The sequence below is a fragment of the Actinia tenebrosa genome, unplaced genomic scaffold, assembly GCF_029948245.1.
Source record: "Actinia tenebrosa isolate PJP-AT-01 unplaced genomic scaffold, QUT_ActTen_1.0 PGA_scaffold3__52_contigs__length_22856419, whole genome shotgun sequence".
Lineage (NCBI taxonomy): Eukaryota > Metazoa > Cnidaria > Anthozoa > Actiniaria > Actiniidae > Actinia > Actinia tenebrosa.
In genome coordinates, this window is record NW_028292580.1 from 19,219,198 (window position 1) to 19,236,190 (window position 16,993).

At 37.8% G+C, this 16,993-nt stretch overlaps 1 protein-coding gene and 1 long non-coding RNA gene across 3 annotated transcripts; both read left to right on the top strand.

Moving 5' to 3' along the window:
• Positions 1-562: 562 nt before the first annotated feature.
• Positions 563-15,938, top strand: LOC148908826 (uncharacterized). 2 transcript variants are annotated; one of them, XR_016120755.1, is made up of 4 exons: positions 563-908; positions 1,341-1,543; positions 15,442-15,549; positions 15,675-15,938. It is a non-coding gene; the product is annotated as an uncharacterized LOC148908826 (long non-coding RNA). The 2 variants fall into 2 exon arrangements; XR_016120754.1 differs by having other exon boundaries at positions 15,442-15,938.
• On the top strand, positions 3,530-4,640 carry LOC116301618 (trace amine-associated receptor 1-like). The gene has a single exon (XM_031710705.2). The coding sequence runs from the start codon at positions 3,639-3,641 to the stop codon at positions 4,638-4,640; it is 1,002 nt and encodes a 333-aa protein (XP_031566565.2). The 5' UTR covers positions 3,530-3,638.
• Positions 15,939-16,993: the final 1,055 nt, after the last annotated feature.

Sequence of the window (16,993 nt, forward strand, 5' to 3'; positions counted from 1 at the left end):
AAGTATCTTAAGATATAATAACAATAACATGTCAATAAAAATAGAATGAAATCAAATATAGTAGATAAAATAAAATAAATTTAGAAAAGCAACATTTTAACCCCAAAGCTAGGTATACACTGGGGTGCTGGGAACCCTGTGGTGGCGCCATGTTTAGTCTGACTCGGCCGCTTGCACACATTATATCCAAATTCATATTGTTGCAGCTCAATTTAAATCTCAAATTCAAAGCATTTGGTGAGTAAATATACATCTTTAAGCTTTTTTCTATCTCTGATAGGGAATATTTCTTAAATTATCCACGTTTTAGTTGTATTTATTTACAAAATTGGGTTGCTTCTCGATCTAGCTTCACGAACAGCTGAAGCGGCTAGTTGTGTTGGTCGATCACTGCCTGCCTGCCTGCCTGCCTGCCTGCCTGCCTGCCTGCCTGCCTGCCTGCCTGCCTGCCTGCCTGCCTGCCTGCCTGCCTGCCTGCCTGCCTGCCTGCCTGCCTGCCTGCAAGCAAACTCTAATTACATATGCTGTACATTTAAACCACCACACAAGGCTTGAACTACACAGCTGTGTGAGAGAATTAAGATGCCCAAGCAGCACACTATGAGGGAAGGGGAGTGGATCTCAGAGTTGGCCAAAAAGTCCCCAAAGGACCTATTGTAATTCAACCGCATTGCACTTAGAGAGAGAAAGAGTTGTTCATCTATCCTTTTTGTTTTTCATGTGTTTTAAACTCAGGAAATTTTTTGTTAGTTGAATCTCACACTTATCCAAAATACCTGTTTCTTTTGTGTTCAGGGCCGCTTAAGAAATGGAAGAAGAACAGGTTGTTTCCATTTATTTAGGTATAAATGCATCAAGACTGGACAAATCCTCCCCCTCTACAATAAAACTACTGGAGAGTAGAGAATGTAAGTCCTATACTTTAACTGCATTTCTTTTTTAATTTTAATTCCTTAAAAAAAACTTCTATTTTACAAATATCACTCTATGTACAGGCACAGGCTCATCCATGAGGGTTGCTCCAAATTAACAGTGCATTCTATTTTTACAACATGATACAACATGCAACTCACACTTTTGATTTTTACTGGGGAAGGAAAACCAGAGAACTTGGAGAAAAACCTTTGTGGCAAGGGAGAGAACACTAAAAAGGCTTAGCCAGGCTTGAACTCGGATCATAGTGGTGAGAGGCAAGCAGCCACTTAAAACGTTCTTGTGTTTGTTTATGCAAGCGCTAGCATGGGTGTCATTTATGGGAAATTAAATTTCAACAGCCCCCTGCTCACAGTATGGTTAACAGACATGTAAGTATCTTGATGCAATATTATTTAAATTCCCAGAAAAACAAGAATATTGGGATTTTTGTAAGCTGTTGCGTTCAATTGGTGACTGTGAGGAATCTGAAGGCTTTGGTAATGGCTTGCATACCAACGTGAATGAGAGGGATTTTAACCAGAAGACAAACTTCACCTCCACAGCCGAAACAGAACAAGAAAATTCTGAAATTGAAAGAAATAATTCAACCTTGAAAGACATAAATCTGGTAAGTGTCTATGAAATAAAAAAGGAAATATGCATCTTCGTTTTTGTAAAAAGAGCTTCCAATCCCAGAGCCAACTGAATATGCCTCATGAAACACACAATAACGAAAAGCTCATCATGTTTGAACACAACAGGCACACTGCTGAGAAGCGGCTTTAATGAGATTATTATGATGAGGCCTTTCGAATCGAAAGGCTAATGAAGATACATCTTAAAAAGAACCTTGGTTCTTCAACTTTCAAGTGTTCATACGGCACAAAGTACTTCGGAAAGAGGTCGAATTCCGTTTCTCATTTGCGCGTACATACAGAGGAAAGACCATTTCGCTGTACGTATATTAGCTGCCATATGGAATTCAAACTTTCGCTTGATACTGCGCTTACTACTCCTCTTCTCTCTCACACGGATTAGCGGCCACACGAATGTACGTTTTGTAACATGAAATTCCAAAAGACACATTACTTGGTGGTTCCACACAGGCACCACACAAGGGAAAGGTCCTCTAAATGTAATGTTTGCGATAGTCATTTCGACACCCATACTTCCTTAGATGAGCATCTTACAAGTCTAACGCACGTCTTGAAGGAATCAGTAAGTGGTTAGATGCGTGTGCAAGTCACGTGACCACTTGCAAATATCGGACCAGGCTAGAAGCGACCACTTTCTCTCTTTGACCTTAAAAAAACCTTTCGAGTTTTACCATGAAACGACGTCCGGGCTGATCAAAGTCAAGGCACAGCTACAGATTACATTGAAATTCAGCTTGTTAGATTTTGTATCAAATTGAGCTGATTTTGTTAGATTTTGCGAAGGGAGAAAAACCCTCCAATCAAGGGAGAGACCTAACATCCAAATCGAGACTTTAGAGGTGAGAGGAGAATGGATTAATGCTACGCGTCCCTGGATTTCCAATAGGCCCTTTGCAGTTAACGGTCACGTGTCTGTACTGGTGAGCAATTTTTTTTTAAATTTTAAATTGGTGATTCTTTTTAGCTACTTGTACAGAACTGAACGAAACGATGTGTAACTAGTTAAAGTTAGGCAGCCGGTTTATAGCGCCTTTCTTTCTAGTGCCAAAATGATTTTAAAACTCATGCATGATTTTAAAACAATTTGACCATGGAAAAAAAAATCTTAAGTTTACGCGATAAAGTTTTTACACTTCATACAGCTTACGTAAAATATAATTTCCTGTTTTATGGAGATAATTCAGCTTCTTTTATTTGCGCTTTTTTCAAATTATTCTTCTAACACTATGATTTTGTAGAAATACACAGCAAACTAATTACCAAATAAAAGTCACTTTTCAATGTTCTGTACCCTTATTATAGTCCAGCAATATGGTTCAAAAAAGTGACATAATTGTGCACTTTGAGGTAAAAGCACCAAATTTGGCACAATTATACTATTCGACGTGCTGATCAATTTCAGCTATGGACCCACCTCGAATTCGTCCAGGGGGGTCAATTTTTGCACTTGGGGGGTAGGGTAAGGCAATTTTTGATTAAAAATTCTAAAATACTGGGACTGTTATCTAAACTGCACCAATTATGACAGAAATTAAAGTATTAGATGTACTGATTAATTTCAGCTATATATTTACGGCTTATACAGGTTTTTTTTCAAGCCTCAAGGGCTAAAAATTTTCTGTCCAAACAAACATAAAAGCTTTAGAAGTACGAGAAGTACATAATGGAAACAATATGTGAAAGGAAATAAGTGTTAGAAAACACTCAACATACTAGGTTATTCGATGAAAAAGATGATTAAGATTTCTCGCATGACATCTGTAGAGCGAATGAATGAAAGACTGAAAGAAGACAATGATGGCCAGTTCTAATTATAGTTTTCTTAATATCATCTCCAAAAACCTGAAAAGAGCACACTAGGTTGTAATTGGCTGTTTTTATAACAATCTTTTGAGTTTCACATGATTCTATCTGTTTAGAATTAGACTGATGTGTGGCTAATGAAATTTGATTGAAACCCTGACTCACTGCGTCTGCTCAGTCTTGCACCTGTTTCCAGTAGAACTGAAAGAAGTTAGTGGTTATCGATGTTCATTCGCTTCGCAATTTCAAGACACAAAATTCATCATGGCAAATTCAACTGCGTCCTGTAGGTTTGAATTTCTTCTTCGAAGCGAAAGTATTATTTTTCGATCATCATTATTTGCTGCTAATTCACTGACAGCAATTTCAACGATGATTCTGAATTCCTTAATCCTGCTATCCATCTGGAACACTCCTTCTCTGCGCAAGCCATCCCACATCCTAATAGCAAATCTCGCACTCGCGGACTTCTTGTTGGGTGCTGTTGGCCAGCCATTAATCGTTTTAAAAGACATTTTGTTCATATTAAAGAGGGATAAATGGTTTGATGCGGTGTGTTCCATAGCTGCAGTTGGCAAAACTCTAACATACTGGCTTGGATCAGTATCTGCTTTTACTCTTACAGTTATAAGCATCGATAGGTTCCTTGCCATCAAACTCAAAGTGTCCTATGCAAATCAAGTCACAACGAAGAGAGTTTCAGCTGTTCTATTCCTTTGGTGGATAATTAGTGGAATATCTAGTTTTTACTTTTTTCTTTTGAGTGAGCTGAAGTTAAAAACCCTTATAGCTCTATTTTGTACAGCTATGGCATGTGGCTTATCAATCACAACGACTTCTTATTACAAAGCAACAAAATTATTGAGAGAGCTAGTATCCCAAATTGTACCAGAAGGTTCGAATGAGCAGACCTCAAAGAATTCCACTTTTAATGTCTCAAAATATAAAAAGTCATTGAAAATGATGATTTTAGTATTGATTACAGTAATGGCCTTTTATACTCCATATTTCATAGCACTGGTCGTACGTGTGGCCTTTTCGAATGAGATAGACGACGATGTCTTTATTTACCACGTTCTTGTTTGGGCTGAATTTTTGCTGTTTGCTAACTCGACTATCAATCCTGTCCTGTACTTATGGCGCATGAGGGATCTCCGCAAAGCTGTGAAATCATTTCTAAGAACTGTTATTCGTAAGGAAAGGAATTCAGGTTTGACAGAACTAACTGTCAGCTCTAACCGTTCTAATGTCGTGGGTGTTTGCTAACTCGACTATCACAGTCCTATCTGGCTGGTTGTGCTTCAAATTGCAGATGAGGGATCTTGGCGAAGCTGGGACATCATTTCTAAGAACTTTTATTTGTAAAGAATGGAATTCGAGTCTTGTTAGAACTAACGATCAGCTCAAACCGTTCTAATATTGTGAGTGTCTGCTAATTCCACTATCCTGTAGTCTCAGTTGTACTTATGGGGTATTTATTAATTTTTTTTTTTTTTTTTTTTAATATATAGCGCCTAGAACCGGCTTGTATAGGCGCTTTACAAGCCTCTTTATATTATTATTATTATTATTATTATGGGAAGGATCTCCACAAAGCTGTAAAATCATTTCTAAGAACTGTTATTCTTGAGAAAAAGAAGTCATCTTCGTCAGAAGTAACTGTCAGCTCTAACCGTCACCGTTTTAATATTCTGAGTTTTATGCGTTGATAATAGTAATTTAGAATTTTGCTGTAAATATATTGAGTTAGGTGTTATAGGCACTTTTAAAGAAATAAAGTGAATTGGACACAGTGCAGTTTTCGTATGACTGTGAAAAATTCACGGCACAAACACGGCAAGGGATACGCCAGACCAATCACATTGCACGAGAATTTACTCTCCATCCAATCAAATACCCGGAACACGCTCACGCCAAAGTGACGGCAATGCCAGACCAATCACATTGCGGGTAAAAAAATCAGCCAATTAAAATTCTAGAAAGCATCAAGGTCACGGCACCTCACGCTTACGGCAATGAGCTTTTCACAGTCATACGAAAACTGCACTATCATGATGGTGTTGAGAACGGAGATCAAATCCATGACCACATCATTGATAGGCGGCGCATACTTTCCGAGAACGCTCATTTTGACTTTGGCTTTTTAATAACGCTATTACAATCGAATCAGTATTTTCAATCTTCATTTTGTGGTGCTATCGTCACTCCGGTATCCTATGTACTGGTCAGCGGGATGACTTGTCGTTTGGAATTGGCTTTCAGGCATCTTTTATCGACTCGTTTCCGGACAAACAAAAAAAACCGCATATTTGTCACGAAAAAAATAATTTCCTGACAGTGTTTACTTTGTGTTTATGTTTTATGGAATTTCTGCCTCAGACTTCCTGTGGTTAGCATCATTAAAGTAGCTCCGTCCCCCTGCATGATCACATCCTCCGGATCAAAAATATCAATAGAGCTTTTAAGTTATGACGTACTTCCGGGTCCAAAAAAAACACCAACAACAACACTGAAATAGACTGATAGTATCTATTATTGAAATTCTTTTTTTTTATTACAAAAATTGACTTTTCTTAATCGTTCCCAAAACTGCTTTTCATTTCATTGAAAAGAAAGTCGTTTTTTTAATATATTTTCGATACGAATTACCTACGCACCATAAATATTGATATTCAACATTCTTATATTCTGATTAATTACGCAAAAACGTTTCAGGGATGTCCAGTCTAAGCTATATCTTAATTATTCCAATTAAAAGAATGTTAAGTAAAATTTTAGCCATCTTTTAGCCCTTAAAAAAAACGTTTGATATAAAGCCTATCCTTGACTGTCTGTTTTTTAGTGTTTTTCTATCGCTTTATGAATAATCTTATCAAAACATTTCATATTATATGCATATTCATATGTCAGTTTAGATATAGGGATATTTTTAGTTAATCTCACAATTAATTTTTTTGTTGGTTGGTATTTTCCAATATTTTGACTCATGCCACATCCATTTTAGATCTCTTCAGTCTTGAAGATCTTGGAAAACTGAAAAGTCAGTCATTTGGCGTCTTAGCGTGTCCCCGAGGGTTGTTTGTGCAGATGGTTAATGAAAATAGCTTTGAGAAAATTTATAGATCTATACATATTATGTATGCCATTGTTGATGATCACCTAGTCCCACTTAGTTAAATCACTTACTGACATCCAATGGAAAAGTCTTCTCAGCCACAACGGCGGTAAAAGGCGACGAAACACTGAAAGGGGTTTTATGAATGCCATCTGGTGATTTGATATTTTAATCGAACCACTTAAACCTATAGTAGTAGTATTGGCAGTGTTCTCTTTTTAATTGCGAGAAACGTCTAGCATGTTTTGAGGAGATCTAGATTGCAACTGAACACGTTTGGAGGTGAACTTCAAATCTAACTAAATTTATTGGCGAACGCTGTGCTTCAAGAATGAACAAAAGCTGTTACTTCAATGTCATTAACTTAACTATACCAACATACAGAGTGGCAGTATCTACCACCTACCTCTTTACAGCAATGGCAGCAACATCGTTGAATTCGCTTGTCCTTTTTTCAATCTGGAAAACGCCTTCATTGCACAAACCTTCGTTCATCCTCATCGCCAATCTTGCCATAACGGACTTGGTAGTTGGATTCATCGCGGAGCCGTTAATGGCGTTGACAAATATCGCAGCTCTAAAGGAATGGACGTGGCTTTTTTGTCATATTTGGATCATTGGAAGAGCTGTTGGGTATACGATGGGTGCCATGTCTCTTAATACTCTTGCTGCAATCAGCGTTGATCGTTTGTTGGCTATTAAACTCAAAGAACGCTATCGAAGTGTGGTGACAATGAAAAGAGTATTTGCAGTTCTTCTAGGATTCTGGACGTCAACCTGCTGTTTCTCGGTTTTGATTAACAGCTACATTGATAAAGTGGTCATCATCCTTTCCGTCTATTTGTTTGTTCTTGTTGGAACGTTAACATTTTGTTACGCATCGTCTTTTTACAGCCTGAGGAAGCTAACGTCTCCGGTTACCCCGAACAATATTGGAAGCAGGATCAATACCGACGAATCTCAGATTTCTCCTCCCCTTCAACCCACTTCTCTTCAACCTTCTTCTCTCCAACCTCCTCCTCGCCTGCCATACGCAAATTCAATCTTTCGAGTCTCAAGATTCAAGCGATCTTTAAATACAATGCTCCTAATGTTAATGATAATAATTTTCTTCTATTTTCCGTACTTTTGTGCTCTTGTTATGACGGCTGTCATCTACAAAGTCGTGCCGAACGCGTCTCACAGTCAATTTCGAATGTTGAACTACAAATGCATGACAATGGGAGAATTGATTGTATTTGTTAATTCTACTATGAACCCTGTTATATATCTATGGCGTTTGAAAGACATTAGACAAGGTGCTATTACGGTCATGCGAAGAATTTTTGGAAAGAAGACTACAGAGAGAACAGATAGCTGATTTTATTAAAACTGTTACAACTTACTCATTCTCTTGAGTATGGTGACCAGTATAAAACGTACATCTTACGTAGGTACCAGTTGATTATGCTTAAGTTATTTCAACTTCAGAACGCGTCAAAATCATCGCCAAAGAGGAGAAGATTGCTGCCGTTCGCCACATCGTTTTGGAATTTTGCTAAAGAGTGTACGCAGTGATTGTCACGTGATGGTACTATTGAACCTCGAACTCTGGGCCTTTGGAGTTTGTCGGGTTTCCAAACCAGTCCCCTCTATCAACCATGCTTCTGCAACGTGTGCTACGACTCGGATTTAGTTATTTCGCTCGCTTTATAGGTATCCTTTACTTGCGGTTCAAATATAATTTTTACTCTTCAGTACGAATTTGAAGACAAAACATTAGCAAAAAATGCGAAGAGGAAACATGTAACGTGTACTGACACCAAATTAAAAATATGGCGACCGAGTTGAGTTCAGTTTAGTTCAAATAGGTCACTTTCATTATGTTGTCATGTACTACCACTACCAAAGCACCAATAAGAAAAAAATTGCGAAGTATTTTGGTAGTAGTAGTAAAATGGCGCCATCACGGAGCGGCCTATTGGTCGCCATATTTCGATTCGGTGGTGACAAATATTAATGTACAAGAGTCTTTACAGGCTCAAGGCAAAGTATATCGATGGTCTTCACAGCCGCCATGTTGTATGAATTTATCAAAAGGTTGGTCGTTAGTCTCTTTTGCTATAGTCATCCAACATGGCCGCCGTGTCTTTTGCTATTTCATTTTCTGGGTAATTGGGAATGACTGAAAACCAACAATAACCACAAGCCACACGAAAGCACTACAGCAGTAGTAGGTGTGCATTCAACAAACTCTACCGACGGGGTCGGCTATACGACAAATATATATCAAAATCAATAAGCAAAAGAAACTGTTCGTAAATCATTGATGTTTATAATTAATGATGTTTATATAAACAAACACACAAAGGAAAACGATAATATATAAGATGTAATAAAATAATAATTAATTGGATACAAATATAAGATTTATAAATTACTGAATAAAGCTTTTTCGTATCCTTCCAGATGAAAATCTGCCGAGTCTTTTTAAATACAAAACGTTTGGTCTATTATGGATATTCATCTGTGTTGGCCAGATGTATAAAGTTCTTACAATTTAGAACTGTATTTTGATCACAACGCGAAATACTTTTTTGTTGTGATCAAAAGCTCAAAGACTAAAATTAATTTAAAACGTTTGTTATTCATTGGATAAAGTAAAACTGGATTAAATCATGCAGCTGATACATAAGTTCTAGCTTATCATTTTTAACGATTGCTATCTGTTCTTCCAACTTCCAACGGTTTGGTTTATACTGAATTTACCACGCTTTTAAACACTTCGATTGCATCTTTAGGTTCGCTTCCTCATCATTCCGATGATGACTGCTACAGATGTAGTCTGAACGCCATGTTCAATAAACCTTTCCAGCTTCGACAAAACCGTAAAGGCACGTTCACACGAAGCAAAATGCCTACACGGTGCAACGAAGACACAATAGTTGTCAAAAGTAGAAACGAATTCTAATTTTTGCGACGCCGATTCCTGCATCTTGTGTCGCAACATTTTTCAAATTGCGGTATAAGTTAGACGCTGCAATGCTCTGCAATTTGCGTCGCAACGCCGCTGCGAGACAGTTTGCAGAGAGAAAATTGATCCGTGTATTCGCACCTTAAAGCATCCTTACATTGATGTATACTGAAGTTATTGAGATATGTGTTACAATGTCTTTCGTTATTCGAGTGTTAACGTCTAAATATGTTTCAAAAGCGTTGGGAGTCACCAAAGGGGTATCTTTTATAAAATCTTTTCTCTTCTTGGAATTCTTTTACTCTAAATGGCAATGTTTTATAAACCATCTATTTCTCATCTTCGTATCAGACTCAATCCTATCATTTTGTTAATATGACCTCCTCATTGTCATGTCCACGCCTCGAGTATGTCCGTTTAATTATAGCATCTGTACGTATTTACGTCCTTAAACCGCGTAGGTTGTCTCATCTCTGTCGTAGCATCCGCCCCGTCATTTTCTTAACATTGTCCTCGTTTTCTATAATACTTTTGTGGAAGAAATTTCAATTTCCGGTGCCCAAGGGCTTTTTTTCATAATAGCATGTTTATTTGCGTCATTTTTGTTCCATTTTATTGTTTAGTTTTAATGTTCATTTCTTTGTCGCAACACTTTATTCTACCTCACAGCCAACGTTATCATTGTTTATCTAGTGTAGTGTACCCAATTGTGAATTTATCACGTCTTCTCTCAGCTGCAAAACTACAATTGAGGCAAAAATCGCATGCATTATCAGCGACCTGAAGGTTTGCAAATTCTACGACGGCAAATAACTGCAATTTTTAGGGTTTCGCAGTTTTGAAGTCTGTCTTTTCTGTGGATGAGTTGACTTTACTGACAACTATGTGAATGAAATCGCCTATGAACAGAACCCCAAAATATGCTATTTTCACTCACGGATGACGATGCAGTCGTTGATCGTTGGCAAATATTAAGGTCGCTATTGTGTAAATTGCCCAAGTTCCACTTCTGGGTCCGGTTGTACGAAAAGTAAATATCGCTATCCAAAGGATAAATCTTACCCAGTGGATAAGTCGATGCTGTTATCCAATAAACTTATCCAATGGATGAGATTTATCTGTCGGATAGCGCGATCCATCCTTCTTATACAACCGGACCCTGGACCCGGCTCCACTTGTAAGTACAGTGTGTTAGATCTATATCATGGTTTTAAGGGCTATTCTCCAGGATCTCTTTTTCAGTTCGCAAAAGCCAATACTAGGAATTCCAATTCGATCTGTGAGTTCTCCATGCCCTGACTTTGAGCAGCTCAGAGTTTACAATAAAATGTGTAGGTTTCTTTTTTCTAATCCATGAATTGTTATTCTTTCTATCATTAAGTTCTGTCGTCCAAGTCTCATTGATTCAAAACTTTTCTGAGTGTATTGTATACTGCTTGGCGAAGGTCTCTCATGCGACATAGATAGATCACAGGGTTTATCATAGAATTCCCCAAGGCAATTGCTTCAGCGATGCGAAAATGCAAATTGAGGGCATTGAAAGGAAGATTTCCGAATGATTTGATTGCAGATATGCACAAAACTGGAACATAGAAAAGAATCGTGGCAAAGAAGACAATCATCATTGTTTTCAAGGATTTACGATATTTCAGGGCATCAAATGCCCGCGCTTTTAAATCCTTTGACTGATTGTTAGCTGCAGATACCTGGCATGCAAGGCCTCGTAGTACTTTGGCTGCTATAGTGTATGAAACGGCTATGGACGTGACTAGAAGACAAATAACCACAGCCACTTGCCTGAGTATCGTCTTCAAAGTGAAAAAATTCCAAGAAGCCAAAAAAGCAACATATCCTCCATACACTATCCACCAAACCAGTAAAACAAGTTTAACTCGTTTGGCAGTAACCACGAGGCAATAGGATGCTTTAAGCTTGACAGCTAAAACTCGATCAAAACTAATAACCACAAGAGTAAAAAGAGATACGCCAGCCAACCAGTAAATAAATGCCCTGTTAATTAAAGAAGAAAGGCAAAACGTAGAGCGATTTTCTTGCTTGACGCCATCGGTAGGCCAAAAAAACGAACCATGTACGCCAACCAAGAAGTCTGAGAGCGCGAGATTGGCGATGAGAATGTGCGAAGGCTTACTTAAAGAGGGAGTCTTCTTTATTGCTAACAAGATAAGTGTATTGGAAAGTGCTGCCAGGACGCTCATGATAGAAGAAATTGTCGCCAAAACAGCTTTAGCATTAGCGACATCATCCGGAAGTTTATAAACAAATTCGCAAGCTCGCATTTCCCCTTGTTCGCTAGCTTTGTTTGTGAAGTTCGCGTCATTGTCCATTTTTTCTTCTTACTTTCAGGGGGTTTACAGCATTTCCTTGCTTATCTTGTCAAAGCTAAAAACAAACTGCAAATTTTGGAAATCGTAAGAAATAGCTATTCTGGAAAAACAGGTGTCGAGGATAGTTCCATGTAGTGAACAGCCCTAACGATTTACAGCGGATCCTCATCACTTTTTGCTACATACGAGTTTAGACGTGCAGAGTTGATATCCTCCACTTAAAATATTTACCAGCCTTAACTTAGAAAACGAACATTTTTATTGGTGTAACAGTCATTACAAAATCTTATTTTCCAATTGATTTCCCTTTTTTATTATTTATGTTATAAATTAGGACAATCAGGACACTGTGTACATTGAACACGCAATATAATAACTGATAGATTGGTTTTAATAGGGGGAAAGAACCTAGACAAAAACCTCTTAAAGAACAGGAGAGATCAATAGAAGTCTTCTAATAATTTAAAATGTTTTGGGGGGGAGGGGGGGGGGGGGTCGCATCATTTCCAAAATCGTTTTAAATTATATATCAAACACTAGATGGCCAAAAATTTTTTGACTTCTTGTGATGAAAGCCTACTGCGAGAGAAATTGGAAGTTGATTTCATAACCAAAGAATCTGGGAAAAACCTTTAAGTTAAGCACCGAAGACAACAAATAGCTAACTGTACTTACAACAATTTGTTGACGTCGCATTTGCAGTTCACACACTTTCTTCCCTTGTCCTAGTTTCATCGTAATCGCAAAATATTGGTTAGAGAAAATTTCCGAAATGTAATGAGCAGGATTACAAGTCTGCTCGATAAGATAACATTCAAGCTGTGTTCTTCGCCCACGGATTCTTAACATATACTTGACTCTTGAAACAATTAGGTGATTCACTTAGAATAAGCTGAACAGACTATAATTTTTTATTTTATTTATTTATTCGTTCGTTCGTTCGTTCGTTCGTTCGTTCGTTCGTTCGTTCGTTCGTTCGTTTGTTTGTTTGTTTGTTTGTTTATTTATGCCGAGCAAATAGATATTCTCTTACTGATTCAAAAGGTAAAAAAAAAGTTATTGCGCCATTATAGATATTGTTCTCAGCTAGAAAGATGTCATTAATAAGTTGAGGGAAACATAAGGATTATTGTGTTACTCAAAATCGTAAGCAAAAACAGTAATCTTAAAGTGCTAGTCTTACGAAAATTACACCATCCCTGGAAATTGTACCATATAAAACTAGATATGTAATATAGTTTACTGTCCAAATTCGTTTTCGATACGAGACTGGGAAGATGTTGCGTTTAGCCAGTAAAGTTTGGCCGTTTGAGTCCGCCATTAAGCGATTGCGTTCCTGGCAACGTTTAGTGATTCGAAGGAAGTGACGTCATACGCGCAACCCTTCAAAATTCGCGGATTTTCGCAATGTGTAATTGCAACTAAATTTCGACTATTTTTTATTTAAAAACAAGCCTTAAACCAAGCCATGCCTTCTTACCGAGAATGCTGTAGAGTTAGTGTGGATAAAAAGGATGCCAGTTGCGCATATGACGTCACACATAAATTAAAAATCGCTGCTCATAGAAATGGCGGACGAGCTTTTAACAATTTCGGAAGTAGAATTCATAAGGGAAAAGTTTCTTTTTCGAACCAATTATTGTTTATTGGTGAACATTATAACCTATTTGAGCATATACAAAATCGGGGATTTTTTTGCGTCGTTAATATTTTCGTAAGACTAGCACTTTAAGTTTGAAATCAAAGCAAACGAAACGTTAAATTTGTTATTTAAAAGTAAGTTAAACCTTTGTGGCATACTAGCCTTCAATGATTTCCAGTTCGCGCCAGATTGCAGTACAGACCAGAAATATCGGTCCCGACAAGCAGAGGGTCCACAATTTCAATCTAATTTAAAAATGAGAAGCTGGTGCTCCAGGACGTAGCCCTTTGGTAGAGTAGAATCGCTTGATCTTATGCCTATTAGTTTTTGACTTTTTCATTGCCAATTCATAAATAAGCATACCAATTGTGATATCAGAATTGCTTTTCACAAGTTTGGAAATTTTAATTAACGAGTCGTCCCTTGAGCAAACACTTATACACAGAAAGGAAGTTCCAAATGAATAAAAAAAATTAACATTCAATTTTTTTTGACCTTAGAAAAAACTTGCCTCATCTTTGGATTTTAGAGGTTTCGTACAACTTTGGACGCTCTTGACAGGGAATTACTGGCCCATGAAGGGAAAATATCCGTTGCAAGCCACGAAGACAAATAATTACACTCGCGTTTCGAAACTTGAATTTGGAGATTCCTGTTTATCGTATAATAGTAATACTTTTTGTCATGACTACCTTTTTGTGAGGACCAATATGTCTATTTTGCAAAGCTTGAATAGAGTGGTCTCTCGCACGTAGATCCCTTTAAAGAGTATAAAGCAATTGGTTGGGTGTCTTGCCTTTGTTTAGTCTTACAGTCATGAGCATCGTTTGCCCACTTTCCTCTTTTTTCTATTCCAATCATGAATTGTTACTCTTTCCATCATTAAGTTCTGTCGTCCAAGTCTCATTGATTCAAAACTTTTCTGAGTGTATTGTATACTGCTTGGCGAAGGTCTCTCATGCGACATAGATAGATCACAGGGTTTATCATAGAATTCCCCAAGACAATTGCTTCAGCGATGCGAAAATGCAAATTGAGGGCATTGAAAGGAAGATTTCCGAATGATTTGATTGCAGATATGCACAAAACTGGAACATAGAAAAGAATCGTGGCAAAGAAAACAATCATCATTGTTTTCAAGGATTTACGATATTTCAGGGCATCAAATGCCCGCGCTTTTAAATCCTTTGACTGATTGTTAGCTGCAGATACCTGGCATGCAAGGCATCGTAGTTTTTTGGCTGCTATCGTGTATGAAACGGCTATGAACGTGAGTAGAAGACAAATAACCACAGCCACTTGTCTGAGTACCATTTTTAAAGTAACGTTATTCCAAAATCCCAAGACAGAAACATATGCTCCACTTATTATCCAGCAAACCAGTAAAACAAGCTTGACTCGTTTGGCAGTAACCACGAGGCAATAGGATGCTTTAAGCTTGACAGCTAAAACTCGATCAAAACTGATGACCACAAGAGTAAAAACTGATATGGCGGCCAACCAGTACATCAATGTTCTCTTAATTAAAACAGAAACACAATACTTTGTAGAGCGACTTTCGTCCTCGAAGCCATCCGTGGCCCAAACAAACAGACCAAATACACCAACCAAGAAGTCTGAGAGCGCGAGATTGGCGATGAGGATATGCGAAGGCTTACGTAAAGAAGGAGTCTTCTTGATTGCTAATAAAATAACTGCATTGGAAAGTGCTGCCAGGACGCTCATGATAGAAGAAATTGCCGCCAAAACAGCTTTAGCATCAGCCACATTATCCGGAAATTCAAAAAGGAAGTCGCAGGCTCGAATTTTCACTTGCTCGCTACTTTTGTTTGTGATGTTTGCGTCAATTTCCATTTTCTCCTTGAAATGAAAGTAAACCCACAGCTGTTAGAAAAAGATTTTCTTTTCGATTCCTGGACGGTGGTAACAATTCCTTTCTCAAGGTAAAAAGTCCAACATCATAATTATCGAATTCTAGCTGAAATTGTAAGAAATCGCTTCTGGAAAAACAGGTGTCGTACAAGGAAGAAGAAGAATAACCAAGAGGATGGCGGTCAAAAGTGACTGACGTCTCTGGATCGCATCGGCGCACTTCAAGACTCGTACAAAGTTCATACCTGGTGAGTAAGAACCCTTCAAAATATTGGAACACAAACATTTTGATTGGTGAAAAAAATAAACGCCAGACATCTAGAAAACTTTTGAAATTGGTTTCACTTGTTTTCATTTATTCTTTGTGTTATAGAACAGTCAGAAAACCCACGATAGAAAAGAAAGAAAAAGTATACTAACACGACATGTTGTCGCCGACAAGCACGACACAATCTTTTTGCCCTTGTCTTGGCTGCATTGAAATCAGCAACGAAACCTTCCCATTCACTTCCACTCTGCAAGAGATAATTAGCCATCTGCAAATATTTGTATAGAAATATAATATACACATAACGGAATGAATGGCGGCCACTAGTTATCCTGTTTGTCTTTTCGTCGTTATTTAGGGAGCGTTCTAACCCGTGACATTTAGTTGGGGGGGGGGGGGGGGTGTGCTAGCAAAAATACATCTGTCAAAGAGGGCAAGCTTTTAGCTTTTGTGGTTTGTAATTGTTTTTTTGGGGGGGCGGAGCATCAATTAAATTTTTTAAATCTCAAAGCCACCATAACCCCCCGCTAGATACTTTATAAACGCTCCCTTAATATCTGTAATTTAATTGCCCTGATAGGAATTATGTGGTTGAATCTCTTCTTAATGTGCTTCTATATCATCGTCAAGTCATGGTCACTTTATTTATCGCATGATTTATACACCTATTTCAAAAACAACATTGTCATCGCCAAAGGCGATAGGCGATAGGTCATTTCGAGACGAAAATGGTTTCGTTGAATACAAAGAACATTGAATGTGTCCCAACACTAAGGTCCATGTTCTTGACGAGAATAAGAAGCAGAAACGCAAGTCATTTTAGCTATTCTTGGATCTTGGAATGACCTCCTATGAATCTCTTATGGCTTTTCGCCAATCACTTGTTACCTATCGCCTTTGGCGATGGCAACGTTAAGTTAGTTAAGTTAGTTTGTAAGACGAAGCTGTTCAATGAGTTCGTTTACCATTGCTCGTCTGTGGCGGGGTTCCTTAACTCGAGATTAAAACATCCGTTCTATTTATTCATCCTCTTCTCTTGTTAATTTATTTATTAATCAACAACGTATTTGATTCATTCATCTATTCATCCATTCATCCATCCATTCATTCATTTATTCATCTATTCATTCATTCATTCATCCATTCATTCATTCATCCATTCTGCCATTCATCCATTAATTCACTCATCCATTCATTCATTAATTCACTCATCCATTCATCCATCCTTCCATTCATCCAATAATTCACTCATCCATCCATCCATCCAATAATTCACTCATCCATCCATTCATCCCTTCGTCCATTCATCCATTTATTCATCCATCCATTCATCCATTCAATTATTTATCCATTAATCCATCCATTCATTCATTCATCCATTCATCCATTTATCCATTAATTCACTCATCCATCCATTCATCCAT

Coding starts and splice junctions, on each gene's coding strand:
- LOC116301618 (XM_031710705.2), top strand. CDS start 3,639: ATGGCAAATTCAACTGCGTCCTGTAGGTTTGAATTTCTTCTTCGAAGC.